General features: G+C 66.1%; 1 protein-coding gene across 1 annotated transcript; it reads right to left on the bottom strand.

The window, feature by feature from the left end:
- Positions 1–12,608: 12,608 nt before the first annotated feature.
- Positions 12,609–14,308, bottom strand: FGF4 (fibroblast growth factor 4). The gene is made up of 3 exons (XM_037518246.1): positions 13,969–14,308; positions 13,279–13,382; positions 12,609–12,859 (listed from the first exon to the last, which is right to left on the bottom strand). The coding sequence occupies exons 1-3, from the start codon at positions 14,306–14,308 to the stop codon at positions 12,683–12,685; spliced, it is 621 nt and encodes a 206-aa protein (XP_037374143.1). The 3' UTR covers positions 12,609–12,682.
- Between the last annotated feature and the right edge of the window lie 13,479 nt (positions 14,309–27,787).

Here is a 27,787-nt window from a genome sequence, read left to right as displayed (position 1 = left end):
GTGGTGATGGTGAAGATAATGGGTATTTCCAGAATAATCACCTACAGCAGCTCGCCGAGTGTGGCTGCTCGCGACGGCAGCGCCAGCACTGCTGTTACCATGTTGTGATTTGCAGAAAATGGAAACTTTCATTAAGGTTTGTAAGAATAAATCCTGTACAAAAATGAACAATGATGTAAAATACACACGCACACGCACACACACACATACACACATAAAAAAAGAATAAATCCTTTTTCTCTTCCCAGTGCCAGCCCTTTCCTGGGTGCCCTGCCGCACTCCCCTCCTCCCTGCTCTGGACGCAAAGGGACCCGCACTGGGTGGCCGGCCTCCCGGTGAGACATTTCCTGTGAAGGGGGAACTCTTTGTCTCTGTCTCCCTGGGCCACGCGACAGGCAACTGCACACTCAGAGGCCTAACAGCACAGGCATGATTCTCTCCCCATCTCAGGCCAGCGACTGAAATCTGAGGGTCGTGGGGCCACGTTCCACCCAGCGACTCAGTGGGGGCTCCAGGCTGTCCCGGACTTAGGCCGCGGGGTCTGGCCTCCGCCTCTGTTCCCACTGCCTCCTCGTGTCTGCGTCTCCCTTTCTGTCTTTCGAGGACACCCATCACTGGCTCCAGGGACTACCCCGCCTGGGCGAGCTCAGCTTGGTCCTTTCCTGAATTACCTGTGCAGACCCTTCTTCCAAATAAGGACAGCTTTGAAAGTTCCAGGTGGACAAGAGCTTTGGGGTGACACTTTTCAACGCACTACACGTTTGTTCAGCGCTGGGCTAGTCATTAAACACGGGCCCTTCCCAGCAACCTGTGAGGTGTCTCCTAGAACAAGGTGTCTTCTGGAAATTGACAGTTGTGCCCTGGCTCAACTTGGGGTCCTGCGCCCAGTCTCCCGGTCTGGGGCAGGTGACTGGGTCTGGCTTCAGGCACCGGCTGGTGGCTCCCCGGCCGTGCAGATGAGACAGGCGTCCTCAGCACCCCTGTCCACGCTGCGGGTGACCGGCCGGCGTCCCGCTTTCCCTGGAGCGGCGCCCTGAGAGCTCAGGCTGCAGGTGGCTGCCCGGCGGGCCTCTCCAGGTGGGCTCCAAGGCCATCAGCACCCAGTAATGATCAGGGAGCCCTCCTCACAGCGTTCCCCTAATGGTCCATTAAAGGCAAGTTGGGGCCTAATGATTACAGGGAAAGTTCACCAGTCTTCCTCTTTGAAATGCACAAAGGCTGCTCAGGTGATGGGCCTAGTGAGCGTTTGAAGTGCGGTCCTTCTGGGGAACATCTGGCAGGCTGTGCACCCACACTACAAACACGCCGGGCACAGCTGGCCCTCAAAGGCTGCCCGGCCCAACAGCGGGGCCGGGTTCTGCTTTTTTGTTTGGTTTTGACTCGCCCCAAACTCTAGGGTGCTCACTTGTGCCTTGCTTTGGTGAGTGGGTGAGTGAGGGGGGGTCTTTCTTTTTATTTTTCTCCGAGCCCAACTTCAGAGAATATTAACACCAAAGAACCAGTGTTGCCTCATTAATTCAGGATTAGTGCTGAGCCCGGTGATTACTGCAATTCTCACAGCGGTTAAAGAAACCAAGCACCATCAGGAGCTGAGCCCTCCCCCCAGCCCCGTCATCAAGACCTGCTGCAGAGTCTGGCTGAATTCTGCAGATCAGCACCCCCGACACAGCATCCGAGACCCACTGTGTGCCAGGTAGCGGAACGGCAAGTGCAAAGGCCCTGGGGTAGAAGGAGCTGGGAGCCCAGAGCCAGAGAACTGGTCTGTGAGGGCAGCAGGGGGCCGGGGCAGCATGGAGCAGGGGACAGGGAGTTGGAGGTCATGGAAAGGCCTGACCACACAGGACACGTGGCCCTTGTCTGTGTTAGCCAACCTAGGGGGCTGGGGTGGGGGAGTGACTGGGATTTCAAGTGCACAGCCTGTGAGTGTTTAGATTCTCGGACGGCTCTCCTGGGAATCAGCATCACATGGGGAGCTCCTGGCTGGCTTTTGCCTGAAGCCCAGCGCCCGGCCCAGGCGTGGCACACAGTAGGACTGCAACACCTATTGGTTTATCCAATTAAAGGCAAATCCGCAGCAAGGGAGCAAGGCGCCAACAAATCCAGGGCTGGGGAGAGAGAGGGCGTGGCTGCTACGAGGAGCGCAGCCCTTCCTGGGCGACCCCCGCTCGGGCCAGCCGGCACCCTCCAGCCCAGGCGGGCGGATCCGGAAGTCGGAACCCTTGAGGGGGAGACGGCTGCCAGCCTGGGGAGGGCACCCCCGCCCACCGGGCCCACCCCCTAGGCCTGAAAGCGGAAGGGGCCTGAGCCGCTCCTCCTGGCCTGTGGCCCCAGGTGGGCCAGCGGCACTTCCCGCCAAACCTCCGTCTTTGTCCCCCCATCTCCGAAACACCTTCCGTTGTAAGAGTTCGCTGTGACGTTCCAGAAATAACTCAGGCCCCAAGTGCCCACCCACAGACACGCAGGCCCCCCGCTGCCCGCCAGGGCTCCCCCTGAAGCCAAGACGCGGCCTCTTCTCCGCGCCAGCCTTCGGGGTGCTCTCTCCGCCAGATTTCGATGTTGTCACCGAGGGCGTTTCCTTGGGGGAGCAAAACACTTCTTTTATTGTGGAATATACGTGTCAGCAACAGCGGCCGCGGCAGCCACGCCGGAGGGCCAGGCCAGGGCTCAGAGCCTTCACCGCGCTGGGCACGTCGCCTCTCCACGCGCAGCCCGGCCAGATGCCCCCCAGCGTCCTCCAGCTTGTCCGCCTGCCCTGCCTGCCTCAAGGGTCAGCGCTGCTCTGACATCTTGGGGGTCAGGCTGGGGGGCAGCTGGTCTCACAGCCGGGCATGGGTGTGGGGTGGGAGGACCCTCTGGGCACAGGCCCTCCTGGTGGGCCCTGGCCCCGCCCACGGCTGCCCGTCCCTGTCAAGTGGTGCTGTGAGGGCTGGAGAGGACTTGGGGAGAGAGGCCCACGGGAAGGGCCTCCAGCCCCTCTGGTGGGGTTGAGGGAGGAGGGGCCGGAGCCTCTGGGGGTGATGCCAGGTATGTCATTTCTGCAGGAGCCTTGCCCAGGAGCCAGGGGCTGAGAGATGAAGAGGGGGAGCTGGGTACCCTAGACAGAGGGGATGGGGACACTGAGATGGGGACCCGGGGGACCCGGCCCGCATCAGAGGGTGGCGGGCTCCGAGCATGTGACTTCTGAGGACCCTGGGGAAGGGGCTACAGCTGCTCGTCCACGTGGGGGTCCCGAGCAGGGGTCCCTACCGGGGCGGGTCAGGAGGCTCCCGGGGGAGCACCTGGTAGGACGAATGGAGGCAGGGGGCGGAGAGGAGCAGGACTCCCAGGCAGATGAGGGCAGGGCAGGGCAGGGGCAAGAAGGAGGGGGACAGGCCTGGGGGCTGGCCCTGGTGGGGCCGAGGGTCGTCCAGGGCCGGCCTCCAAGCCCATCTCAGGCTTCCGCCCGCACCTGCTACAGAGAATCCTCACTCCGCCCCCAGAGCACCTGCATGGCCGCTGCGGTGCCCATGGGCTGCCCAGGAGGGGACAGGAGGGGGTGGCCGCGGGCCTGGCAGGTGAGGCGCCCGGCCTGGCGCAGCCCTGAGCCCCGTCTGACCCGGGAGCAGGCCCGGCCGGCCGCTAGGCTGGTGACCGGCCTTCCCATCTGGGTGGCTCCTCCGCCCGGCCGAGGGGGTTACTGGAGCCAACACTTTGTACTTCAATCGCACTTTCATCTGCGGGTCTCGAGGCCTCTGCTCCCGCCGTGATTAAAGCTCCCGGCCCCAGCCTCCTGAGCGCTGTTTTGCAGCTGGATGGTGCAGAACAGAGGGATTAAGTGATTGTCCAAGACTGCACAGCGGAGCTGGGCCGACCCACTCCCGGGGCGGGGCTGGGGCTCCCTCCTCTGCCTGTGCCCTCTCTCCTCCTGTGGGGTGTCCTCCTGTCAGGCCCCCCTTGCCCCCGCCACGACACCCCAGCATGGAGCCAGTGGCCTCTGGCCAGGCAGGGCCACGCTGCCCCCTGCTTGCCAGCCACAGCCCACGGCGAGGATGGCAGGAGACCTTTCCCGGATGGGGTGGCTGAAGGCGAGGGTGGATCTCGGGCCTGGAATCTGCTCCCACGGGGCCTGTGGGGCCTGCAGGGCTGCCTCTGGCTCGGGCCCTCTGGGCGCCGGGCCTGTCGGGGTGCGGGGGCGGCAGAGATGCCTGGCTGTGGGAGGGGTGACGTCGGCCCCGACCTGCTTGGAAATTCCTGTCGTTCCTGTCCTTGGGTCTGTGAGCTCATGAGCTGGTGTGGCGGGTGCGTTTTATAGACTGGAAAATAAATCAGTCATTGAAAAGGAGCAAAACAAACATGTTTCCAAACTGGAGGCTCGGTGGTCACCAAAGCCAAGATCAGGAAGGCGGCGCTTGCCTCGGTTGCCTCCACCAGGCCCTTGCCTCGCTTCGTTGCTTCTTTCTTCGGCGCACGCCCCTCCAGGTGTGCCCGGTGCTGGTGCTGCCTGCCCCACGCAGGGCGAGTCCGTGGGCCCGCATTCAGGTCACCGAGCCCCCGGGCAGCCGCTCCGCTGGCCACGAGGCCCCAGGACAAGACAATAGGCGGCCACGCGGGCAGGCGTGGTGAGGGCCAGCCTCACCATGTCCTCGGGCCTGGGTGCAGACCAGAGTGCCCACCGCCCACCAGGGTCTGCAGGACAGCGGCCAGCCAGAGAGACGACCCCAGAAGACACAAGGGCAGGGAGCGCAGAGTGAGTGGGGCTCCCCACATCTGTGCCTGGGGCTCCTGGGCGACGGAGAGGTGGCGGTGCCCTCGGCCATGCCCCGCCGTGCCCACAGCACAGATGCCGGTGGCCTGCGGGGACCCCGAGCGGGATCCTGCCAGAAATCTGTTTCCTCTGGGCTGCGGCCAGCTGTAGCTTATCACAGCCCCCCGCCCGGAGCTGGGGCCCGCACAGGCAGTGACCCCAAACCCCAGGCCAGGCCTCATCCCTCCCTGTCCAGGTCTTGAGGGTCACTGTCCCCTCAAAGAACCTGCCCTGAAAAAGGGGTATAAGGGGTCCCCGAGGGCTCGGAGGGAAGAGCCAGGAGTTCGGGCTGTTGAATTTAACTGGCGAGGTCAGACCCCGGCGGCGGGAACCTCAGGCCGGCGTTGAATCATCCGCCGTGTAAGGCACCTCCAGCTCGGCGCCAGTGGGCCCCGCGCGGTCTTTGCGATACCCGCCAACACGAACAAAAATTATTTGGTGCTGAATCGAAACTCAGGCGCCTGGACTCGCCTGACACCCGGGACGGTGCGTGAGCCCGAGTGTCCGGGGAGGGCGGCTGGCTCCTGGCTTCCTGCAGACACCGAGGCCCACGGACCCGGCCTGGGGCCAGGACGGAGCGCCCCATCTCCAGGAGTGCCCAGGCAGAGGGGGAGGACTCTCGTCCCGGGAAGAGATCGCGGTCCTGGGACTAAGATTTCGGGCCGGAACTGAACAAGAAGGAAGCAGGCTGGCAGAGCGGCAGGCTCCTAGCTGCCCGCTGCCTGTGCCCACCGCCCGTGTGTGGGCCGTGGTCCAGGGTGGCGGGGGCCAGAGCGTGGCTGCCGAGCCCCACCTAGGCCCTTGCTCCGTGCCAGGACCCAGTGCTTATAGGGAGGGGCCCCGCGCGCCTCCGGTTCGCCGCCCCCTCCCAGCCCTGTTCCTGGCCCTGGCTGGGGGCCTGCAGGCCTCTGGCCCCAGATCCTTACCTCTCTCAGCCCAGGCCTCGCGCGTTTACACATGAATGCTGGTTTCCTGCCGCCGCCTTGCCCCAGAAATGCACATTTCTCACCAAAAGGCTCCAAGGCAGCCCTGCAGACTGTATGCGGCCAGGCGGTCCCGTCCAGGTGTGAAGGTGGCCCGGCCTCCCGGGGTCTGCGGGCTCCCGCCTGGTGGAACAGGGCGACCTGGGAGTCTGCGGGGACCTCGAGTGTGCACGGACAGGAGGAAACGCGGCGTGGGGGGCCGCCTCCCAACCAGAGCTCGGGCCTCTGTACTCGGCCCCACTGAACAAGCCTCAGCTGGAGCCTCGCGCCGGGGCTGCCACGCCGGGCACCACCCCTCTCCCAGGGCTCAGCATCCGCGAGACTCACAAGTGACGCGGCCTTGATGGTTTGGGGCTCTCAGAGCTGCGAGGCGTGAGGCCGGCTGGGCGGGCGCGGGATGAGGGGGGAGGCTGCTTTGGACGCAGAGGAGCTTCCTGCACTCCGGGGCCAGGACGTGGGGCGGGGGCGCTCGATGGTGGGGAGTCGGACAGGGCACAGGGTGGGAGGTGAGACTGGGACCTGGGCGCCGCCCCCTCCAGCTATTGGAAGTCAGGCCTCCCGGGCCAGGTCTGCACTAACCCCACAGCTTCCCCCGCGGGGCTGCGCCCGCTGCTGGGTCTGGGCCACAGCAATGGATGGGGTGAGCCAGGCCAGCCCTCTGCCTCTTCTATCCAGAGCCCCGGCGGGGGGCCGAGGTGGGGGTGGGCAGGGTCCCCCCATCTGCAGTGGGCTGAGTTATGACCCCCAAAAGATAGGCCCAAGGCTTTGCCCTGCCCCTGTGAATGTGTCCTTAATGCCTGCAGGTGTGACTAAAGCAAGGGCTCTGAAGGACACTTGGGTTTAGTCTGGTCCCGAAGCCCAGACAGGGGTCCTACAGAGAAGGGGAAGCCGAAACCAAGGCAGAGGGGACAGGCTGGTGGCTGGAGGGACGCAGCTGCACTGGCAGCCCCCAAAGCGGGGCGAGGCAGGAAGGGCCCTCCCCAGCTGGTGGTGATGTGTGCACAGTGTAAACGTGCCCAGTACTGCTGAGCTGTGTGCACACCCGACACACTCACATGGCGGAAAGACGCCACCTGGGGAGGGGTGGTGGGTTTCATCTTATGAGCTGACGGGAGAAAGCTCCTTGAGCTCCTCCACCAGCTATAATGAGCCTGGGGGCCTGACTCAGGCTCGGGGGGACTCGACGGGATGGGAGAGGCACCTGAACACACGCTGGTGCCCGAGGGACCCCGCCTGGGGCGGGCGCTGCCCCCTGCCCTCTGGGGTCCGTCCTGGGGAGAGAGCGCAAGCAGGCCAGGAAGGAACCACCGCACCTCTCATCCCCACCCGCTCACGCCTGTGGAAGGGAGGGGGCTGTCGTGTGGGGGCACTGCTGGCCCCCGCAGGCTGCTCTCCAGGCTGGGCTTCTGGTCCTGCTGCCCTCCTGTCCACACCTTCCCGGAGGTCCCCAGCCCCTGTCCTGCGGGCAGCCTGCAGGCCGCTGTGGGCTGAGAAGGGGATCAAAAGCCGGACCCCTCATCAAAAGGGAAAACTCCACAGCACTGTTCTCCCGCAGGGTACCCCAAGTTTTCTCAGCCCCCTTCTTTCCTTCCAGGCCCTTCCCGAGGTGCCTCTGATGAACCCCTGCGTGACGGCAGGACGGAAGGGGCGCAGGGCAGGTTCTCTATGACCCGAGCAGAGAGGGTAAAGGAGGAGAGAGAGTCCTGGAGCCCTCAGTGGCTTTTCAGGCTTTTACTGGGATTGACCAGGCACACGGCAGGCAGGGGGCCCGGGGGGCTGGCAGGACTCCCAGCCCCCAGCAAGTCCTCTCTGTGTCTGGGCTCCCTGGCCTTCTCTCGCGCTCCCTCCGCTTCTCTCGTGGGTTCCCTTCTCCATCCGTTCTGCTTCTGCTTCTCCTTCTGCTGGCGTCCCTGTGACGCCGCCCTTAAAAGCCCAGTCTCAGCCCAGGTGCACCCCATCTACATGTGCCCACACCCCGTCCCCGGTGCCGCCATCAGGCCTGCGTTCAGGACCACAGGATCTGTCATCGATCCTGATGGCGGGAGGGCAGGAAAGCCTGATACTTTTCACCTTACCCTACACCCTGCTCAGGAGCCGGGCGCAGGCGTGGCTGCTGGGGAAGCCCACGCCGAAGCCAGGGGCTGGGTGGGAACCAAGCGCGGGGGGTGGGGGGGTGGCACGTCTGGGGCGCCCCGCCCGCCGGCCCCGTTCCCTCCGAGCCCTGTCTTCAGTCCTTAGAACCGATGACCTTGGCGTTGTGATCTTAGCGGTGAATCAGAGTTCACCACTGTCCTGGCTTGTTAGTGCCCCCCTTCTTGTCCGCCCAGACCTGCAAATGTGTCCTCCCTTGGAATCAGGCCTCTGCAGGTGCCGTTCCCTAAGATGAGGTCCCCCTGGCTGGGGGCTCTGACTCCCGTGATGGCTCCTGTAAGAGGGACCTTGGGGCAGAGACCCAGAGGAGGAGGCCAGAGGCCGGAAGGCTCCTCCCCCGGAGAACTGGGGGGTGAGGGTGGGATGCAGCCTCCAAGACCTTGATTCTGGGCCTCTGGCCTCCCGACTGCGAGAGGGTCCATTTCTGCCATCCGAAGGCCCTGGCTTGTGGCTGCAGTTGGGGCCGCCTGGGGACCCTGACACCCTGGATCCAGGCCCAGGTCTGGGACGGTCATTCCCGGCTGGGGAAGGTCCCCCAGGGGCAGGCAGGACGGTCCTGCTGGGGAGAAGTCCCTGGAGAATGTGGTCCCATGGCAGCGGGGCGGGCAGAAGCTGGACACAGAGAGGCAGCCCCCCGAGCTCACTGCCCGGCAACAGCGACGCGGAGATTCCAGGGCTCAGAGCTGCAGGCCGGCAGGAGCAGGAGGCAGGACAGGTCCCGTGCGGCCTGTGCACCTGGGCAGGAGGCCAAGCGGGAGTGGCCGTGCTAGGTTTGGACCTGAGGAGGGGGTCACTGGGCAGGCCCCGGCCCCCGAGGCGCTCAGGCAAGGGGCCCTGCTGGGGGGTGCGCTGGGTGTCTTGCAGGCCTGGGTTCCCCCACAGAAGGGGGCGTGCCTGGTTGCCCTTTGCCTTGCCCCCCAACCCGGACACCCCCCCTCTCCCCACTTTTTTGACTTGAAGAATATTTAGGATCTTAATTAGGAATCAAGAGCAATTCCCTGTGGCCGGCAGCCCGGCCCGGGCCAGCCCACCACACCCAGCACGGAGAAGCCCTTGGCGCTGCCAGGCAGGGATTCCCAGCCCGTCCCCAGATGGTCCCATCAGGAGATAAAAGGATTGGAAGTTAAGACTGTAATTAAGTCTCTCAGGAGAATAACAATAACAATAGGCGACAGTTTGGCCGGGCCGGGCAGCCTCCCGCCTCCTCACCAAGGGAAGGCGCTGGGGGCTCAAGAAGTCACTGGGGCTCGTCCAAGGTCACAGGGCAAGGGCGTTGCACCTAGTTCCGCTTCTGCGAGTTGCCTTGCAGCCCTGACTCAGCCCCCAGTCTCAGCCTGCAGCCTCCCTGCCCGTCTCAGCGGGCCCCTAAGGCTTTGCGGAGCCCCAGGAGCTGCCTCTCTGACCGCACCTCCTCCAGGCCACACTGACCTCCAGCTCGGCACCTTTGCGGGGGCCGTTCCCTCTGCCTGGCCCCTCCCTTAGCACCAGCAAGGCCTGGCTGTGTGTCCCCTGCCGGTGCCAGCCCCTCTCCCTGCATGACAAGGCATGCCCGGCACACAGTAGGTCCTCAGCACGCGGGTTAAGTGAACGAGAGACTGGTCCCACCAGAGGCTGTTAGACCAACAGCTCAGCTCAGCCAGCTCAGGACCTGCCCCAAGCACAGACGTCCCCCGAGTGGGAGGGGCCTCCAGTGTCTGACCTGGACTGGTCTGGACAGAGGCCTTGTGAGGCCCACAGGAGGCAGCAGAGAAAAGGCCAACGCTGGCCATCAGTTAGAGGCCTGCCCCTGCCCCCCAAAACTGCCCGTTACTTTGTAGAGCTGCAGTGGACAGCGGGCCACAGACTGGGGATTTTAGAAAGTGGGGGTCTCCAGTTCAGGAGCCCAAGGTCAAGGCGGGCACTCCCCTAGGGGGCAGCTCTGTGCCCTTGACTTGGAGGTGAGCCACCCCCGCCCTGACCATCACAGGCCACCTCATTTTAGCTCACCCCCTCCATAAACACCCTTCTGGATGCTGGGTGGGACCACAGCATGTGGGTTTTCTGGCGGGAGGGGAGGGGAGGGTTACAGCTTGCTCTGTCACCATCCAGTCCCAGACAGACCTGGGCCCACATCAGGAAGGAGCTCGGGCCCCGCCGGGTTGGCCTCTTTGGGTCTTTTGGTGGAGTGATTGCATATATTCGGGGGGGAGAGACCCATCTTAGATCAGAGTTCATGTTTTTATTGCCATCCCCACTAAGAAACACGCCTGACCGCACCCTGCAGGCGTCGGATCCACCTGTGACTGCAGGTGGTCCCCGGCCACACCGGCAGGCACAGGGTCGGGACCGCCCTCCTCCCTGCCAGAGCTCCCTGCAGTGGTGATCCTGCTTTCAGCCTCCCAGTGGTCACCAGCTCTAGGGGTCCCCCGCCCCACCCCCGGAAAGTGCCTGCCGCCTTAGAGGGACCAGCCAGGCCTGGGCAGCTTGGGTCGCTGGTGTGGGCACAGTGTGGACAAGCACCATGAGAACAGACTGCAGGACTCGCCATCGAGGAAGTCTGCGCCTGACCCCAGGCCCATCTTCAAGGCCACATGTGTGGACACAGCTGGCTAAAATTCATCTCCCCCAGCCCATCCCCACCCCCAGCCCCGTCTGCAAGGCTCAAGGCCTCCAATAGACCCTGGAGTGGGAGGAGCCCCACCGAGGCCAGCTGAGTCTTCAGTACCATTCCCTCCCGATTACTGACATTGAGTCCAGGGCTCACGCAGGACAAGTTTTCCTTTTATTGGGCGTCTGTGTGCACAGCACATACACGGCGGGGTCGGCACCTGTATAAAACTACAGGTGTGAGAACAGGTAAACAGAAACCTCCACCCCCTTGGCGGCGAAGCGGACGCTGGGCGGTGGTCAGGGGCGTAGGGACACCTTCTGCCTCACACGGGCCACGGTGGCCGGCTCTGCCCTCAGATGTGGCATCCCGGACGGCAGGACCGACATGGTCATTGACGGCACCTACGACCAGCACGAGCGTGGACGTGACGGCGGCAGCGAGGCCACAGGCTGGCCTCCCCGCCTCTCGCCAGCCTCCCGGGGCCCGGGGCCGGCTGGAAATTTGAAATCAACTTTATTACAGGCCCGACAGCCGTTGGAGATGTGGGTCCAGGCTCAAGGCTTTGCAAGTGGCTTCTTTCTTCCAGGCCTCGGCTTCAGAATAGTATTTTAAGTAGATGATTTGCATTCGAACAAAGAGTTTTAAAAGGAATGTGAAAGACAAAAGCTCCGATTTCCCAGTCTTGCAGTCTGTGGACTCCCAGAAAGTTAATTCGGGAGCCGGTTCAGAAATCTCCCAGGCTAGCATGAAAGTCTTGAGGAAACATTCGGAGCATTTCTGGAAGCAAGCAGAGGGCCTTTTGTATAAACTCTAAAGTCATTCATTAAAATTAAGCGTTTGCCATCACCTTGGAATTTTTTTTTAAACGGCACCGGCCCTGCCTCTCCATCTCTGTTTGAACGACAGGGGTTACATTTGTAAAATATATAAAGAAAAATATAAGGTTACTTGGTGACCATATAGTGCACTCACAGCTGTCTGCAAATATTTTCCCCATGATTGTCCTTACTAAAAGTAAGTCACCGGGTAAAGATAGCTCAAACGTGACAAGGTTCGAAGGGCAAACAGCGATGCAAACTGAAGCCTTTTCGGGCTACAAATGTGGGGAAGGCCAAGGGGGGCGGCAGAGCCGGCGCGGGGCTCCCCTGCTTGCACGTTTTCCCCCGCGAGTGGCCGAGGATGCGAGGTAGGTGTTCGGCCCACTCAGCCCGGGATGCGGCGGAGAGAGGCCGCCCTGTCCTCGGCGCCAACATCCGGCGAGCGTTTCTTATACAATTACCAGGACATTCCACTAAAATCAACAGCCAGTTCCAGTCCGAAGCTTCCCAGCGCTGGGCAGCGCGTCTTCAAAATACACACCTAGTCTAGCACTTGTCAGGAGAACCTGCCGTCGCAGGTCATATTCCTCTCCAGGGTTGGGGCTGTGCTTGCAAACACACCCCTCTCGGCCCTTCCTGCCTTCCAGTGGGGTATCTGGCCCTTTCCAGCCACTTCACAGGGTTGGTTTTCCTTTGGCATTCTCCCCGACGGCCAGAGAAAAGTGGGCTGCGGCTGATCCAAAAAAGGAACACAGGAGTTTATGGAGTCCCTTCAGGGGCTCGCCCATCTGGTAGATGGAGGAAGATTGACTGCAGCGAAGTTCAAAGGTCAGTCTCGGCAGATCTAAAAACAGTGGCAGTGCTGGACTCCCACCGTCCACAGCGCACTTCTGGACCCCAAGTAAACCGATACGCCCCGATTCCTAGCCCGGGACACAAAGGGGTGGGCCCGCAGGAGGATGCTGCCAGGACGAGGCGTGGAGCAGCCCGCTGCGGCCTCGGGCCAGAAGGGGGGGACCCACAGCCCTAGCAGGACCCGCGCTGAGTGGGCCCCAGTGCACGCCACTGGCGTGGTTCTGGAAACAGGATAAGCAGCAGCCGTGACGTCTCAACACGCTCCAGCAGGGGGTCCCCACTGCTCTGCCAGGAAGTCAGGGCTCGGGCATTTTTGTGTCTTTTTTTTTTTTCCAGAAAAATACGAAACAAACCCACAGAACCATAAATAACTTGGCAGCAATATATACACATTTAAATAATTAAGTTAACTATCTTACACCTCCTCTTGCATCGAACTGTCCGTCGGAAGAAAGTGCACCCCCACGTGCGGCCCGTCCCGAGGCCGAGGCAGGGCGCGGGGTCACAGTCGGGGAAGGAAGTGGGTGACCTTCATGGTGGGGGACACCCGGTTCCCCTTCTTGGTCTTGCCGTTCTTGCTCAGGGCGATGAACAGGCCGGGGTGCTGGTGGCACTCGTAGGCGTTGTAGTTGTTGGGCAGGAGGATCTCTTTGAACTTGCACTCGTCGGTGAAGAAAGGCTGGTGGGAAGGAGGCGCAGAGTGAGACTCTCCCAGCTCTCGGCCAGGGGCGCTGGGGCCAGGGTTAGGGGCTGGCAGAGAGCAGGGGTCTGTCCCGGGGAGTGGGGGTAAGAAGGGGGCATGGCCCACCCTCCGCAGCTGGTGCTGCAGCCAGCCTGCCCAGCAGCTGGCAGCCACTGTGTCCACCCTCAGGGTGCAATCCTGCCTGCTGGGACCCCACCCCAGGGCGAAGGAGACACTACAGAGGGTGCCTACTCAGGCGACACCTCCCTGCTCCAGTCTGGGGGCTGCATGAGCCCCCACCCAGGGCACCATGGGGGCCAGGGGGAAGCTGAAGTTCCAAGATGCAGGTGTAGCTCGACCTGGGTGGGGGGGTCCCCGCGAGGGCCGACCAGCGGCGCCCCAGCCGGGGTACTCACCGAGCCGTACAGTTTGCCCTTGCTGCTCATGGCCACGAAGAAGCGGCTGGCCACGCCGTAGATGCTGACGACGCCCCTCTCCACCGGCGAGAGCTCCAGCAGGCCTGGGGGCGGGCGCGCGCGGGTCATGGCTGGGCGGGGAGCCCGGGGCCCTCCCCGCGGGCCCAGGACCCCCTCCTCGGCCTGCGCGCCCCCGAAGACCCCTTGTCGGGGGTGGGTGATCAGAGGCCCAGGCTGCGGTCCAGGCCTCCCCACGGCGCGCCGGGAGCCCAAGGTGCGCGGGAGCGACCCGCTCTCCTCTGGCCCGGGCGGCTGCGCCGGTACCCACGGCAGCGCGAGGCGGCCCCGCCGGCCCAGGGGCCAGACCTGAGCGCGGGCGCGCGTCCCGGGCCCCCGCGGGTGCCGGTGGCTGCGCCGCGCGCCTGTGCCCACGGGCGAGGACGCTGGAATTCCGCGCGCAGAGCCCGGGCTTCCGAAGGCGGAGAGGCGGGGCCGCGCGTCCGGCGCCAGGGCCCGTCCCGGGGCGACTCCCGGGGCCCCGAGCGTGCGCTCCCCGCGGCAGCAGACCGAGCGCGGGGCCGCCCGAGCCGGCGCGCGCAGGTGACAGCCGCACCTGCGTGGGGGGCGCGCCCGCTGGCGGGCCCGGGCGGCCGCGGCCCGCGCGACGACCCGCCCCGGCCCGGCACTCACTGTCGCTCGTGTCGGCGTGCACGCCGCCGATGCGGCCGTCGGGGAGCACCTGGAGCTGGAAGCCGATGCCCACGTTGCAGTAGAGCCGGCGCAGCCGCTTGATGCCCAGCAGGTAGTCGCCGGCGCCGCTCTGGACGGCCGCCTCCTTGGGCTGCGCGGCCGCGGGCAGGCGCGCCAGCGAGCGCGCCACCAGGCTCTCCCAGCGGCGCTCCAGCTCGGCCTCCAGCGTGCCGTTGGGCAGGGCGGGCGCGGCGGCACCCCCGCGGCCCGCCCAGGGCGCCAGCGCGGCCAGCAGGACCGCGGGGAGCAGCGCCGCGGCGGCCGCCCCGGGCCCCGCCATCCCGGCCCTCGGGCCGCGCGCCCGTCAGGCGAGCCTCGCCGGGAGGTCGGGGCCGCGCGGCGCGGCTGGGGCCCGCGGGGCGCACGACCGGGGCGGGCGGGGAGCGCGGCCGGGGAGCGCAGGCGAGCGAGGGCCGGCCCCGGTGCCGGGAGCTACCCCGGCTGCATGGAGCGGCGCGGGCCGGGACCTGGGCGTGGTGCGGCCTCCCTGCGCGCTCGCCCGGCCCGGCCCGGGCCGCTATATATAGCCGGGCGCCCCCTCCCGCTCCCGCGGGGGGCAGTTCGCGCTCGCCTGGGCGCCCGGGGCGCTGCGCGGCTCGCGGCTGGTCGCAGGCCGCCTGCCAATCAGGCCGGGGGAGGGGGGCGGCCGGGGGCGAGCGCCGCGGGGCCACCTGGAGGGTCCCGGCCCCCCCCGTCCCCCGCCCCCCGCGCTCGGTCCAGGACCTGTGCGACCCGCCCCTTGGCGGCTCCCCCGCTCCTGCCTTGCAGCCCAAGTGTGGCCCCTTGCGCTTCGCCCCTGCCTGTCCCATCGCTGACCTTCTGCCCCTTTGCTGAAGCAGCCTGGGGGTCCCCCAAGCCCGCGCGCGCTCTGAGCTTGGCCTCTCAGGGGCTCCAGGGTTCTTTAGCTGGGACCCCAGGACCAGCCTGGGAACAGGGGTGCTGAGAGCAGTAAGCAAGGCCGAGCCTTGGGGGGGCGGGGGAGGGCGCTGGGGGAGGCTGGTGCCTTAAGGAATCCAGGGCGTGGGGTGTGGAGGCTGCACCGGGGAGGTGGCAGCTCTGCACCCCACCTCCATGCAAGGACAGGTGGATGGGCGCAGGGCCACGGGGAACATTCCCGGCCCGGCTCCCCTGAGTCCACGGAGGGGATGTTCAAGGGCCAGGGCCAGAGCCCCAGCCTCACCGGGACCCAGGCCAGGCTCTGGAGGGCTCCCCTCCCCCACCTGCTGTCCCACCCCCCGCTGCGCCCATTATGGCCTGCGGGGGCGGGGCCTGTGGATGCCAGCTCACCTAGGTGTGAAAATCCCTGTTCTCTGCTACCTGAGGAGCCTCGCCTGTCACCTCCCGCAGGCCCCGCCCAGCCGCAGCTGCAGGGGCTCCGAGCCCTCCGCCCTCCGCCCTCCGCCCTCCGCCGCTGCCACCAGCACCTGTGGCCAGGCGCGCCCCCACCTCCCTCCCACTCCAGTCTGAGTGCCCCGGGACGACCTCTGAACCCTGCTGGGGCTGATCCCGCAGCCCTGAAGGGGGCCTGGAGACCCTGAGCCCAGAGAGGGGGCACCCTGTCTGGGAGCGGCCTGGGCAGGACAGGAGCCCGGCTCTCTGCTCTCCCTGCGGGCGCGGCCTTCCTGCTCTCAGCTGCCAGCTCAGGGGACGGTGTCGCTCAGCAGCTGCTGGGTCCCGGGGCCCCCAGGGTACCAAGAAGACCCGGCCCCGGGCACAGGAGACCCGGCCTGCCCCAGCCCTGCCCCCAGCCAGGTGTGGCCTTGGCAAGTCCTCCGTCTCTGCAGCCCTGACTCCCCATTTGCAAAATAGCACAGAAGCTGGGCTCCCCGCCACCCAGGCCCACGTGGGCCCCTCTCTGGGAGGGGCACCGGCCCTGGTTATCTTCCCCCAGTTCCTGGCAGGGTGTGGCCGCCCCTTTCCCAGGAACCCCCCAGGGGAGCCCATTTGGGGCTCCCCTAGGACCCCTTCCTGCATCTCCCATTTGCCGGCAGGTTCAGGGAAGGACCCTGGCCTCCATCTGCCAGTCTCCCAGCCCGCCGCACCCAGTAGGTGCCCTCAGTGACTGTCCTTCCAAGTCCTGAGAGCCCGCAGGGGTGTGAGGAGCTGGGAATTCCCTGAAGTCCGGCCCCAGATGGCCATGAACCCCTGGGGGCTCCCCAGCCCCCGTCCCAAGCCCCCTGCAGCCTTGGCCTCCTCAGCTGCCCAGAAGAGCCAGCCAGACAAGGGAGCCCCCTGCCCCAGGGCTCGAGGCAGTAACTGGTAGGGGCTCTGGGTGCTCCCCAGAAGCTCTGTCCACCAAGAAGCAGGGTGCCAGGAAGCCCGTGGGGCAGCGTGGGTCCTGGGTCTGCAGTGGCCCGCGTCGGGGCCCTGCTAGGCTCCAGCCCTGACCGCCAGCGCCGAGGCGGTTTCCTCTCTACGCACAACCCGTCTCCCACCCCTAAAGCGGCCCCAGCGGTTTTCCTTCTGCCTCTGGGCGCCAGAGGGTCGGCGACAGCAGGCCTGGCCGGCACCCGTGCCCCTTCCGAGCTCACAGTCACGCGAGTCGCAGGCGGCACTGCCCCCTTGAGCTCCAGGCCCGGGAGCCGGGCACCCCAGGAGCATCCTTGCAGCCCCTCGCTCCTGGCAGGATGGGCCGGCCCAGCCTCTCAGGACCCACCTTCTGCTGGACGAGCGCGGAGAGAATGAGAAGAATCAGACGGGGCGAGCGCAGGCGTTGTCAGCACCTCTGCAGGTAACAGCTGCCCGTGCCTGCGGTGCGGTGCGGGCGGCCCGGGGCTGCTCCGGCCCAGCTGGGCGGGCGGCTTCCATCGCGGTCAAGACGCCTTCAGCACGGCCCGCTCACGGGCACCGGGCAGGCCCAGGCCTCCAGCCCAGCTCGGCTCCCGCCTCAGTTTCCTCTTCTGCGAGCTGGAGGTCCTGACCTCATCCTCCTCGAGGGGGTGTTGGGGATCCAAACGCTGCAGACCACACTCCATGCCCGGCTCCAGAGTGGGGGGCAAGGCCAGGAGCTGAGATCAGAGCCTGAGAAATCATTTTGCTTGGAAACCCCAGGACGCCCAGCAAGTCCCCAGCTCGGCGCCCCAGTAGGCTCCCAGGACTCCAGCCCTGCCCCTCAGGGCCGTGCACCCTGGTGTTCTTGGCCTCGGGCCGCCTTCCTGCTCGAGCCGGCAGCCTTGACCCCCCGGGACTGACATCTTGGGGAGATAGAAACCCCAAACCGGCAGACCGGGGGGGCGGCAGCTCGGAGACCGCACGCTCCAAGGACTCAGCCAGGGTGGCTGGTGGGGACAGGGGTTGCCGGCAGGACCCAAGGGCGAGCAGGAGGCCCAGGGCGGGGCCTGCGGGCAGAGGGGCAGTGGGCGCGGGCCTGGAGGAACAGAGCTGGTGCCGGCGAGGTCGGCAGGCCTGGGCACCCGGCGTGGGCACAAACCCCGTCCAGTGGGTGCTCAAGCCAGGCCACCACTGGTCTCTGTTCACCCCACAGGGCCTGGCCTGGGGCCTGGTGGGCTCAGCGCTGGGAAGGCTGGGCTGGGGCTAACCGAGGTCGGGGGCGGCTCAGGGTCCCCTAGGACCGCTCACCCTCACGCGCTTCCCTAGCAACTCGCGAGGTCTGGGATTCAGCTGGCCTCAGTGCAAGCTCAGTGCAAGAGGGGAACCCCCAGCACCCCAGCCTCTCGCTCCCAGCCCAGAGGGCCCTGGGAGAAGCCGTCTCGGGGCAGAAGAAAGGTCCTTTTAAAGGTCAGTGAAGGCAACCGTGCCCCTCCCTCCCCCTCCCCCTGCTCCCCCCACCCTGGAAGGAGCCTCTGGGCACGGCCCGGTGGGCGCCCGGTGGACACCCCGCCAGAACCGGGTGCAGCACCGGTGCCCCAAACGCGTCTCTGCCCCTCTCTTCCCCTCGAGGACAACGAAATCATGGAAACCTGGAAGCTCGCCTGGCCCGAGGGCCCATCTCACGAGGAGTGACCCCGGACGCCACCTGGAGAGCCGCGAGGGCCCAGGCGGTGCGGGGAGTGGACAGCGGCCGGCCTGCGTGGCCGTGGGCAGCTCTCGCGCTTGCTGAGCCGTGATGGTTTCTCTCCCAAGCCGCGCTACGCCAGGTCTCGGCGGCGGGTTCTGGGAGGAGCGTGCCCGGGCCCTTGTCTGCTGGAGGACCAGCAGCGCCCCGGTGGGGAGGCAGGGCCTGCCCCGTCTGAGGCTCTGGCTCCAGGGCTGCACTGCGGAGCCTACCCGAGTGGTGAGACCCCTGGGGCCTCTTCCCGCCCACCCCGGGGCCACAGCTGTAGGTGGGGCTCCTCTCCCTCTGGTTCCGGCCACCTCCCTGGGGGATGCCACTGCCAGGAGAACCTGGTTTGGGGAAGGCGCCTGCAAAGGGGTGGGCTCGAGCCGCCCTAGGGCAGAAGCTAGACTGACTCGGGGTCCATCCATGCCCCCATCTTGTCCCCACAGATGCCAGCTCTCCCGCACGCTGGGCACACCGGAACTTTGTTGTCACCTGCATCAGAGGCCCCAGTCTGTTCAGGGGCCTTGGGAGTGGACTCCCAAGGCCTGGAGAATCACCCCCATCTGGATTTAGATTGACCTTGGTCTGAGAAATACTATTATTTTTTTGGAGACACGTTTTCCTGTCTGGCGGCAGGTGAGGCAACTGCCAGGGTTGGGGGCAGGGGGCTTCCCTGGCCCAGGTTTTCTCTTCTTCTCTGGCCTCCCTCTCCCCCGGGAGTCGACTTCACCCTCAAGGTGAAGGGCACCAGCTGACACCTTTCCACCTTTTTTCTTTTTAAAGATTTATTTATTTATGCATAGAAGAGCTGGGGTACAGGCCAGAGGTGCAGGGGTGAGAGGATTCACCAGAGACAGAGTGGGGAACAGGAGGATTGACTGAAATCCACTGCGGAGGGGAGCCGCGGGGAGACAGCAGGGGTCTGCTGTGCCCTGTGGGTAGCTCCCTGGCTGGGGATCAAACTCTCGCTGCAGAGGCCGTGGACAGCTTCATAGATTGCGTCTTAACCCCTGCGCCACCAGGGAGGCCCAGAATTGAAATATTTTTGAAACTGATTTCTGGCACCAGTTGGTGTTCAATATTCTGGTTTTGTGTTTCATTTTCAAGGCGATTATCTGAACACGCAGCAGGGCAGGGCACCATCATGAATAAGTGAAAACCACAAACAAACTTCTCCGGAGACGAGCTCTTCATTCGAGGGACAGAGTCTCGCTCTGTTTCGCTCAGTCACTTCGTGCACCTGGGGTTCAGCCTCACCCCAGGCTCACACTCCGTTTCCGCTGGTGGAGACGCCGAGAAGGCTGCTGGCGGAGAGGCTGGCCGGCGGGGTCTGCGCGGAATCAGCTGCGGTCGCCCGCAGCGTGTGTGCCCTCGCCCAGTCTGCTGACACCTCAGCGAGGCCCTCGAAGGCTTCCGTGGACGGCAAAGACTCGCGGCCGCCAAGCTGGCCCCGGGCCCGCTGCAGCGATGCGCGGACAGAGGCCTTCCCGGCGCGGTGAAAGAGCCAGGCGCTCCTTCCTCCAGCTGTTCCTGGACGGGGCACCTTTCAGGCCAGTGGCCGCCGTGGCCCATTTCGGCGTTCATCAGAAGAAGCTTCCCGGGCCTGGGAGCCGCAGTTTGTTCATCCAACGTGCCCGCCCGTGGCCAAGCCCAGCCCGAGCGCCACACAGGCCTCGTCGGGGAGAGGGCCGCGTCCCCGGCCACCCAGCGACACCCACCGGGGCCCCCAGCCCGCCCATGTGCGGAGCAGCAAAGTGTCTGCTCCGACATCTCGCAGGAGGGACGTTGTGGCAAGGACACGGCAGCTGGGGAGGGGGCCCGTCCCCACAGCCGGGCCCCTCTGGCCCCAGGGACCCTGTCCTGGAGACAAGGCCACGGAACAAGGCCCCCTCCGGTCCCCGAGACACGTCCCTCCCCAGCGCAGGCCCAGCTGCCCTGAGTCTGCAGCGCCCTTGACCCTCCCAAGGGGCTGCTTCCAGGTCAGGAACGGAGGGCCCCTCGCGCCCTGAGGCTCGGTCATTCTCTTGTAAAGTGGGAGAAAGTAAAGTGGGCCGGGGAGCCCGGCCTGGGGCCTTTGCAGGGAGGGGCCGACCTGGGACAGAACCCGCGGGTCCTCTGTCTGCCAGGGCAGCGGCTCAAGGGGCCTGGGCCGCAGGTGTGGCTCAGGGTGGGGCGGGAAGCCTCTTGCGTTCCTTCCCCTTCTGGCCTGGGTACCTGCTCGCCTTCCCGGCCCCGGCTTGACCTTGACCTTGCGGGGCGGCCTGGCCTGAACTCTCAAGCCCCGCCTCCCTCCCAGCGAGGCCTCAGGGAATTCCACCCGAGGGGCCGTGCACGGAGGACGGCTGCGGGCAGAGGCCCACTCGCTGCCCCTTACCTGTCCGGCTCTCGGCCACCTTGAGCTGTGAGCTCCCCGGTGGCTCCGGCTGCCTCCTCGCGGGAGCACTGGGCTCGGGGACGCCCCATCCCTGGCGACCTGGCCGGTCGGCCCGGCAGCGGGTGCTGGCTCCTGGGCAGGCCGCTGAAAGGGCTGCGCTTGGCCTGTGAGAGCGAGGTGGGGAGGTGGGGACGGGCGGGATCCGGCAGCCCCAGGGCGGGGGTGGCGGCGACGGCTGGGAGAGGCCGCCCGACTTCTGGCCGGCTCCCCGTGGCCCCTCCACAGCTCAGCTGGTGGGCAGGCGTGCCGGACCCCATCTACGCGCGCGGGACGGGCACCCGGGGGCAGGGCCGGACTGTCCTGCTGGACCTACGGTCTGTGGCGGCAAAGCAGACCCACTGCCTCTGGGCCCAGAGAGATCCCAGCCGAGACCATCGCACCCCGGGCTCTCATGGCCCGAGGGCCGCGGTGACTGCTCCCGAGGTCCCTGCCTCCCAGGCCCGTGCCCAGCGACAGGCAACCGTGTACTGGCTGGGGGCGCAGGCCAAGCCCATGACCGGAGGTGGACGCCTGGCCAGGGGGCAGCACAGGCGTTGGCCATGGCAACAGAGGGGCTGTGGTCCCCCCACCGTTGGTCTTCATCGCTGCCCCGGGAACGTCGCGCCCAGACTCCCCGGCACCTGAGGGCGTAAGGACCGCCGGCTCTGGCCCTCGGTCTTCCCACCTGTGAAATGGGGAGCAGTGGGGGGTGAGCCGGGTCAGCACCTACCGGACAGTCCATCGGCATGTGCTGTCAGGGGCCAGTCCTGCCCGACTCACCCCGTCGGGACAGGACCCCCGGCAGTTCCAGAACCCTCGGGGCACTGGCCTGGGCGACAGAGGCCCCGGCCGCCCCTGCCGCCCGCTCGCTGACGTCCACTCGCCTGCCGCTAAGCTGACACGCGGCTTCTAAGCCGGGCAGCCCCCGTCTGCTATTCTGGGGTTTTCTTTCAACTATTTTGGCAAAGACCAAATGGCAGGCTCCTTTAAAATAGACGCTCCGGCCCAGAGGTCGCCCCGAGAACCAGGTCAGGCCCGGCTCTCCTTCCCAGCAGCTCGTCCCAGGAGGAGCTTGGGGTGGCTGCACCATGCGCTGGGCTGAGCCCCCCGCACAGAATGAGCTGGGCGCCCCACAGGTGCCTGCGCTTCCCCGTGGCACAGACGCTGGACTTCCCTGGTGAAACCCACAGAGTCCACCCCGGTCTCCCCGGGAGCACACGCGTGGGGGAGCCTGCTGCTCAGGGATGTGGGTGCAGCGCCCCAGGCCCGGAGCCCCTCAGCCCAGCCCCCACAGATGGCCCCAGCAGAGAGCCCCCGACTTCAGACGCCAGATGAACGGCACGGTTGCACCTCTAAATCATCCTGCCCCTCCGCGATCGCATGCGTGGAATAGCTGAGGACACTTAAAAAAACAGAAAGGAATTCGGACAATAAAGCCGGGCCAGCTCCAGTTTGACGGACGAGGTCACGCCGTTTTCCAAAGACGTCAGATCGCAAGATGGCTCAGGTGTGCCTCCTGCCACCTGGCACCTGCGGCTCTGGCCCTTGCCACTAACGCCCGCCCCCCAACCTTCAGCCCCAATGGTTTGAGGAGCATTTTACAGCCGCCCTCCTGCCTCGCTGCAGCCTAGGTGAGACGCCTGTTTCAAAGGCCGGGAGTCACTCGGCTTTCTGCAGACCGTGTCCCCCAGGGTGGGGGAGGCAGAGATGCGCCCCGTCCCCGTCCCTCGGGCGCCGCCCTTCTGTGCGCAGACTCGGAGCCAGGGGTTCCCTGCATGGCGAGGTCTCAGAGAGGGACTCGGGAGTCCAGCAGGGGGCCCCAACCCGGGAGGTACTGACCCCCCCAAGGTGGCATCTGGTCCACCTAGTGCTGGGGCCTGGGTGGGGAGCGGCCTGGGCAGGGTGAGATGCAGGGCCTCTGGGGACCCGACCAGCAGCCCAGGGGCTAGCAAGGCGGCTGGTGGGGCCAGCTGGGCCCCGTGTTTCAGGCAGGGCAATGGGACACCTCCCGGGAGGGAGGGGCCAGTAAACTTGCTTTGAGACTTTAGGTCACGCTGTGGCGTCTCTGAACCCTGGTGGCCGACAGTCCTGTGCCCTCTGTGACCCAGTGGCCCTGGGTCTGAATTGGCAGCTGGAACTTGGGGCTCAGGCTTTGAATTTGTCCTTGACCTGCTCCACCCCGGCCTGCTGGGCCTGCCTGCACCCCACGGCATGCGGGAGATGCTGAGAGGTGGCCAGGTGGGCTGCCCGGGAGGAGAGGGGCGGGAGGCCTGGGGGTGGGTCGTGGGGTCGCGCGAGCCTGGGGGGGGCATCTGTCTCTGGAGAGCAGAGGAAGTGATTGGGAGTGGGCCCTCCAAGACGGCCCTCCCCTCTTCCGAGAAGCTGCCGCCACATGCAGGGAGGCCGGGTTCTGGAAGGAGCCAGTGGGGGGTATTTTCAGCTCCGTGGTCACGAGCTCAGCCACGGCCGTCTTGCTGGAGGGGCTGGGGACGTGGCTCGTCTCCCCGTCCACACCCCTCTCCTCTTCCTCTCCGGCGAGGCTCAGCTACGCCACCGGCCCTCGGGGACTGCGCCTTCTCACGCCTCCCGCGCGTCTGTTGACATCGCCCCGGAGCTGAAGCCGCCGTGTGGGGTGCTTGACTTCACCTTTCCCGCTGACCCCGCCGGGTGGCCCAGGACCCTCCCCCGAGCTGTGGATGGCGGCCCTGGGTCTCCCTGGGCCTCCCTGGGCAGGGCTCCCGGCGCGCCTGCACCGCCTCTGCTCCCCCTGCCAGGCACCCTGCCCAGGTGCCCAGGACGTGATCCCGTGGCGAGGTGGGGCTCCTGTCCCGGGCCCCCGGACCCTCCAACTGTGGCTGCTCCCCTGGACCAGGGCTGGATGGGGCCCGCACTCGAGTCGGCCCGGGATGTTTGGCTTCTCCTAGCCGTGGGGGCAGGGGTGGACAGGCCAGAAGCAGTGACCGTGGCACCCGGAAGGGGCCGGCCCTGTCTATCTGATCACCCCGGCCAGGAATGCGGCTGCAGAAGGGGCCCGGGAGATGGAGGCCCCGATAGGCCCCCAGGGGAGGGGCCGCTTCCTCTGGCCTGGGGCGCGGTCACGGTGAGTGGACCCTCATAATGCCGGAGGGCAGAGGAGGGCTGGCAGCCCTGGTGCTGGCTCCCGAGAGGCGCTGGGGAGCAATCTGATCTGGCCACCGCCTCCTTGGCCCTCCACGCTCCCCACGCCTCGCCTGGGCCTCTGCCCTCACCTCCTACTCTGCAAGCGCCCACCCAGGGGGACCCCTGGCTACACTCGGGGGTCTCCCCTCTCCCCTTCATCTGGAAAGCCCGTGTCCACCTTCCCAGCCCTGCCCACGCCCAGGGTAGGGAGGGTCCCCTCCGACTCCATCGTGTCCTTCCCTGGGGTGAACCCCGGGCTCCGTGGGACCCTGGTCCCCGCTGCCCACGAGGGACCTCCAAGTGCGTTTATCTGCTGAGTGAATGGGGGGAGGGGAGAGGGGGGGAGGTGCCCTGGCCCGGCGAGCGCCCGCGGGCGGGAGGCGCCAACCCAGCTCACCTAGACCCAGCTCCAGGCCGGCGGGGGGTGAGGGGGACGCGCCGCTCTGGCTTCTCCGCAGCGCGGGGTGAGCAGCTTGGTGCGTAAGCTTTCCTCTGCACTGGGGACGGGATCCCCAGAAGCAAAATCTGGACTCAGGCCAAGAATTTCGGGCTCTCCGTTGGCGGTTCTCACCTGCCCGGCCTGTCCTCCGGCCACGTCCTCCAGCCCCGGGGGCGGCCCGCTTGGGCTTTTCCCGACCCGCGGCTGACATCTTGGACTTTGATTTGACTTCGCCAGGAAGCCTCTGCTGGGGCCCCCGTTTGGGATTTGCAGGAAGGTCGGGGAGCTAGTTGCGGTAGCTGCGACTGCCCGCCCGGCTCCCCCGGGACACCCGCTCTCCTGGGGTGCGCTTGTTACGATGTGTGAGCCGAGAGGGACACGCGCTGACCAGCCGACGGCTGGACCACAGCCCCCATCCTCGTCCCCTCCTGCCCATGTCCTGCCAGGACGCGCCAGCCCCGCGCCTCCGGGGGCTCCCTGGGCTGCGACAGGGCCTCCCCGTGGCCAGTCAGAAGTGCCTCGGCCTCCTCCCGCGCCCTCAGCGCCGCCAGGGTGGGCTTTTCCCTGACCTGTTTCCTGGGGTGTCGTCTCCCCTTTATTTCTTGGAGGCCCAACTGTTTTCTGAGACCTGGGAAGGCCCTAGAGCCAGGGAACACCCCCTGTCCGGCACCTCGGGCCTGCCCCCCGCTGCTAGCTGCCGTGGGGGGAGCTGGGGCTGCAGTGGGGGTGCTGGCTCTTTTTTCTGCTTGAGGGAGCTCGTCGGGGGGCTAAGGTCAGGCGCGGCACAGGCAGCCTGTGGAGGGCAGCAGCTTCTCGTCCCAGGGTGGTCAAGGGCCAGAGCCGCCCCTCCTGGGGGCTCCTGCACCCGCTCTCAGGCCACAGCCCCTGATCACGCACAGGGAAAACGCCAAGGCCCAGGCCCGGCCTGCGGGAGCTGCCCGGACCACCCACCTCTGCCCCCTGCAGGCTCCAGCTGGCCTGGCTGCTTGGGGCTCGGACCAGGCCTCTCTCACCACAGGGCCTTTGCACGTGCCGGCCACCTCGGGGCCTGGGGTGCCCTCTGGTCACACAGGTCTCAGCTGGGCTGTCACCTGCCCAGACAGGCCTTCTCAGTGTTGCCTGCTCCCCACCGCGCCCTCCCCCCCTACGCCTGGCTGTGAGTGTGAACTGCTCGCTGCCATCCCGCAGGCTCTCACAGGGGCGTGGGGGCGCCTCCATCGTGTCAGCACTGGCTGGGAGCGGGACTGGCCAGTGTCCACTCTGGGGCCCCAAGCCAGGCTGGTGCTCAGAGGAGGCTCCTGAGAGGCGGCCAGCAGCGGGGGCTGGACAGCTCCAAGCAGGTCCTCCCCACTGCCCGTGAGACGGCACCATCTGCTGCTGTGCTGAGCTGGGGGGCACAGGGAGGGGCCCAGCCCGGACACTGGTGAGCTTTGCCTCATGAGGCCTGGCCCTGCCTCGTGCCCCTCAGCTGCGTCTCCTATGGGATCCCTGACTCTCAGGGCCGCAGTAATTGCCTGTGGAGGGGCTCCTGACCCTTCTGGGGCGCCCCTGCCAGGCGCATCACTCCCTAGTGCTGAGAGCTCCAGCACCACTGTCCTCCCACCTCCATGGGGACGGGGTGACCCCAGAACTACCAGATCCCACCCTGGGTCCAGTCAGCAGAGGGTGCCTAGAGTCCCCTGCTTGGCATGCACCCCCTGGGGCGCACCAGCCCCCACCCAAGTTCAGCCTCCTCACTGCCTTGGGGGTGTGGTTCTGAGGAAGATGCTGGCCTGGTGGGAGGCCCTTTGCACGGCCCCACCCCAGGGAGGGCACTGGCCCTGCCCAACTGAGAGGCCGCGCAGCACCCTGTGGTCTTCCCCTGGGCTCCGGCCTGGGGCGCTCCCTTGTTGGGTGGGGGTGAGGGGGGCTGCAGGCTCTGACCCCCAGCAGGGCCCTCAGGTCCAGCGCCTGGGGGCAAGGCATCTCCCCCCAGCTCCTGACCCTCGATGAAGCTGCTGCCAGGGAGGGAGGGCTCAACGGCCACAGAGGCTCACAGGCGGGGCAGGCGCCACAGCAAGGAGGACCTTGCTGGATTTCTCTGTGGTATGAGAAACCCTGAGGCTCGCCCAAGATCACTGTCTGGACCTCAGGCGGTCTTCTCAGCCTCCCTGCCGCCTGGGAGTGGGGTGTGCCTGAAGCCTGGCCAATGGCTGGTGAGCAGCACCAGTGGGTGTGGTTCCCGGGAGATAAGGACAGGGACAAGCCTGTCTTTGCTGCTGTTGGGTGGAATGTGGATGTGATGGCTGGAGCCCCAGCAGCCCTTATGTAGATGGAAGCAAAAGCTGAGCGGAGCCTGAGGCGTGTCCAGCAGCCTCACTGCCCCGGACCTCCTCTACATGAGAGACACACTCATCTTGTTTAAAGTACATGTCTCTTAAGTTCTCTGGCCCTGACAGCTGAGCTGAACACTAATTCATGGGGGAAAACACTCTGGGAAGTTCAGTTGGGGCCAGGATGAGCTCTGCATCCAAACCCACTGGGTTCCAAAGCCAAACTTGAGGTGTGGGTGCAGGTGGGTGAGCATCAGAGGACCCAGCCTCCTGCCCGCAAGGCCAGGGATGCCCTGGATTAAGTGTGGGCGAGCTTCAGGGGAGCAGTGAGTCCCACTCCTGCTCCAGCAGAGCCCGAGTGGCCCAAATGAGGACGGCAGGTTCTTTGGCAATGCCTCCCCGGCACCTGCACCTGGTGGGGTGGCTCTCCTTTGCCCGCTCTCACTAGCGGCTGGTCCACGGAGAGGGAGAATGTGTGCTTGGGGGGGTGCAAGCAGTGTCCCCAGGGCCACTGTCCATAGGCCAGCAAGACAGTGGCCTTTCAGACCCAGTGGCCAGTTCATGCTTATTCCTCACTAGGGCCTGGGAACTTGGCCCCAGAGCCTCTGTCTCCTCCCATAAGAGGGGGTGAGAACGGGGGCTGCAGGGTGATGATGAACGAGAGGCAGCCAGCCCCTAGCCAAGTGCTTTACGTGCACATTTACTGTGTGCTGCCAGTGGGGGTAGCGCTTTAAATCCAGGGTTCCTAAATGCCAGCACCGGGAACCCCCTGAGCACTCGCTGCACCCCCTGGGGGGGCCCTCCCTGGGGGCTCCGGTCCTGCTGTCTGGAGCAAGCCCAGGCTGCATTTCTAGCCAATCCCAGGTCAGGCCACCTCATCTTGAGAAGCGCCGGTTGGCATCGAGGGCCGAAGACAAAACTGTGAAATCAGGTCCCGAGGCCCCGAGCCAGGACCAGCAGCTGGGTTTGAACGCGGTGCCCGGCCTGGAAGCTGTGGGGCCTTGGGTGAGAGGCTCCTGTGACTCGCCAGGGTGGGGCTGCTGTGTGCTACCCACGCCTCAGGCCCCTGCTGCTCCTCACCATACCCTGGCCCCGGTGGGGCCCTCAGCAAGATGCCCGGCCCCTCAGACATGGGCCCATGCTCCCAGGCTCAGTCCTGCACTGGAGCTGGACGCTTCCTGACGGCCCGACCCGGTCACAGGGCAGGCGCTGCCCAGGGCACTCAACTGTGGGGTGCTGCCGGCACCCAGCAGGCGCAGGTGGGGGGACCTTCTGGTCTGGTCCCCGAGGTCCCCGCCACCTGCTGGTGGGCCTCAGTACTGCAGCCAGGGAGGCTCTCCCAGACCCCTCAGGGCCACCTAGCCCCCCACTTCCTGTCTCCCAGGTGTCCCCAAAGCAGGGGGAGGGCCCACCACTCCCTCTCTCCCAGACAGACT

This window comes from Talpa occidentalis, unplaced genomic scaffold (genome assembly GCF_014898055.3).
Source record: "Talpa occidentalis isolate TD23 unplaced genomic scaffold, MPIMG_talOcc4v2.1 talOcc4.17, whole genome shotgun sequence".
In the NCBI taxonomy this organism is placed as follows: Eukaryota; Metazoa; Chordata; class Mammalia; order Eulipotyphla; family Talpidae; genus Talpa; species Talpa occidentalis.
This window is presented reverse-complemented; position numbering and strand designations above follow the sequence as displayed.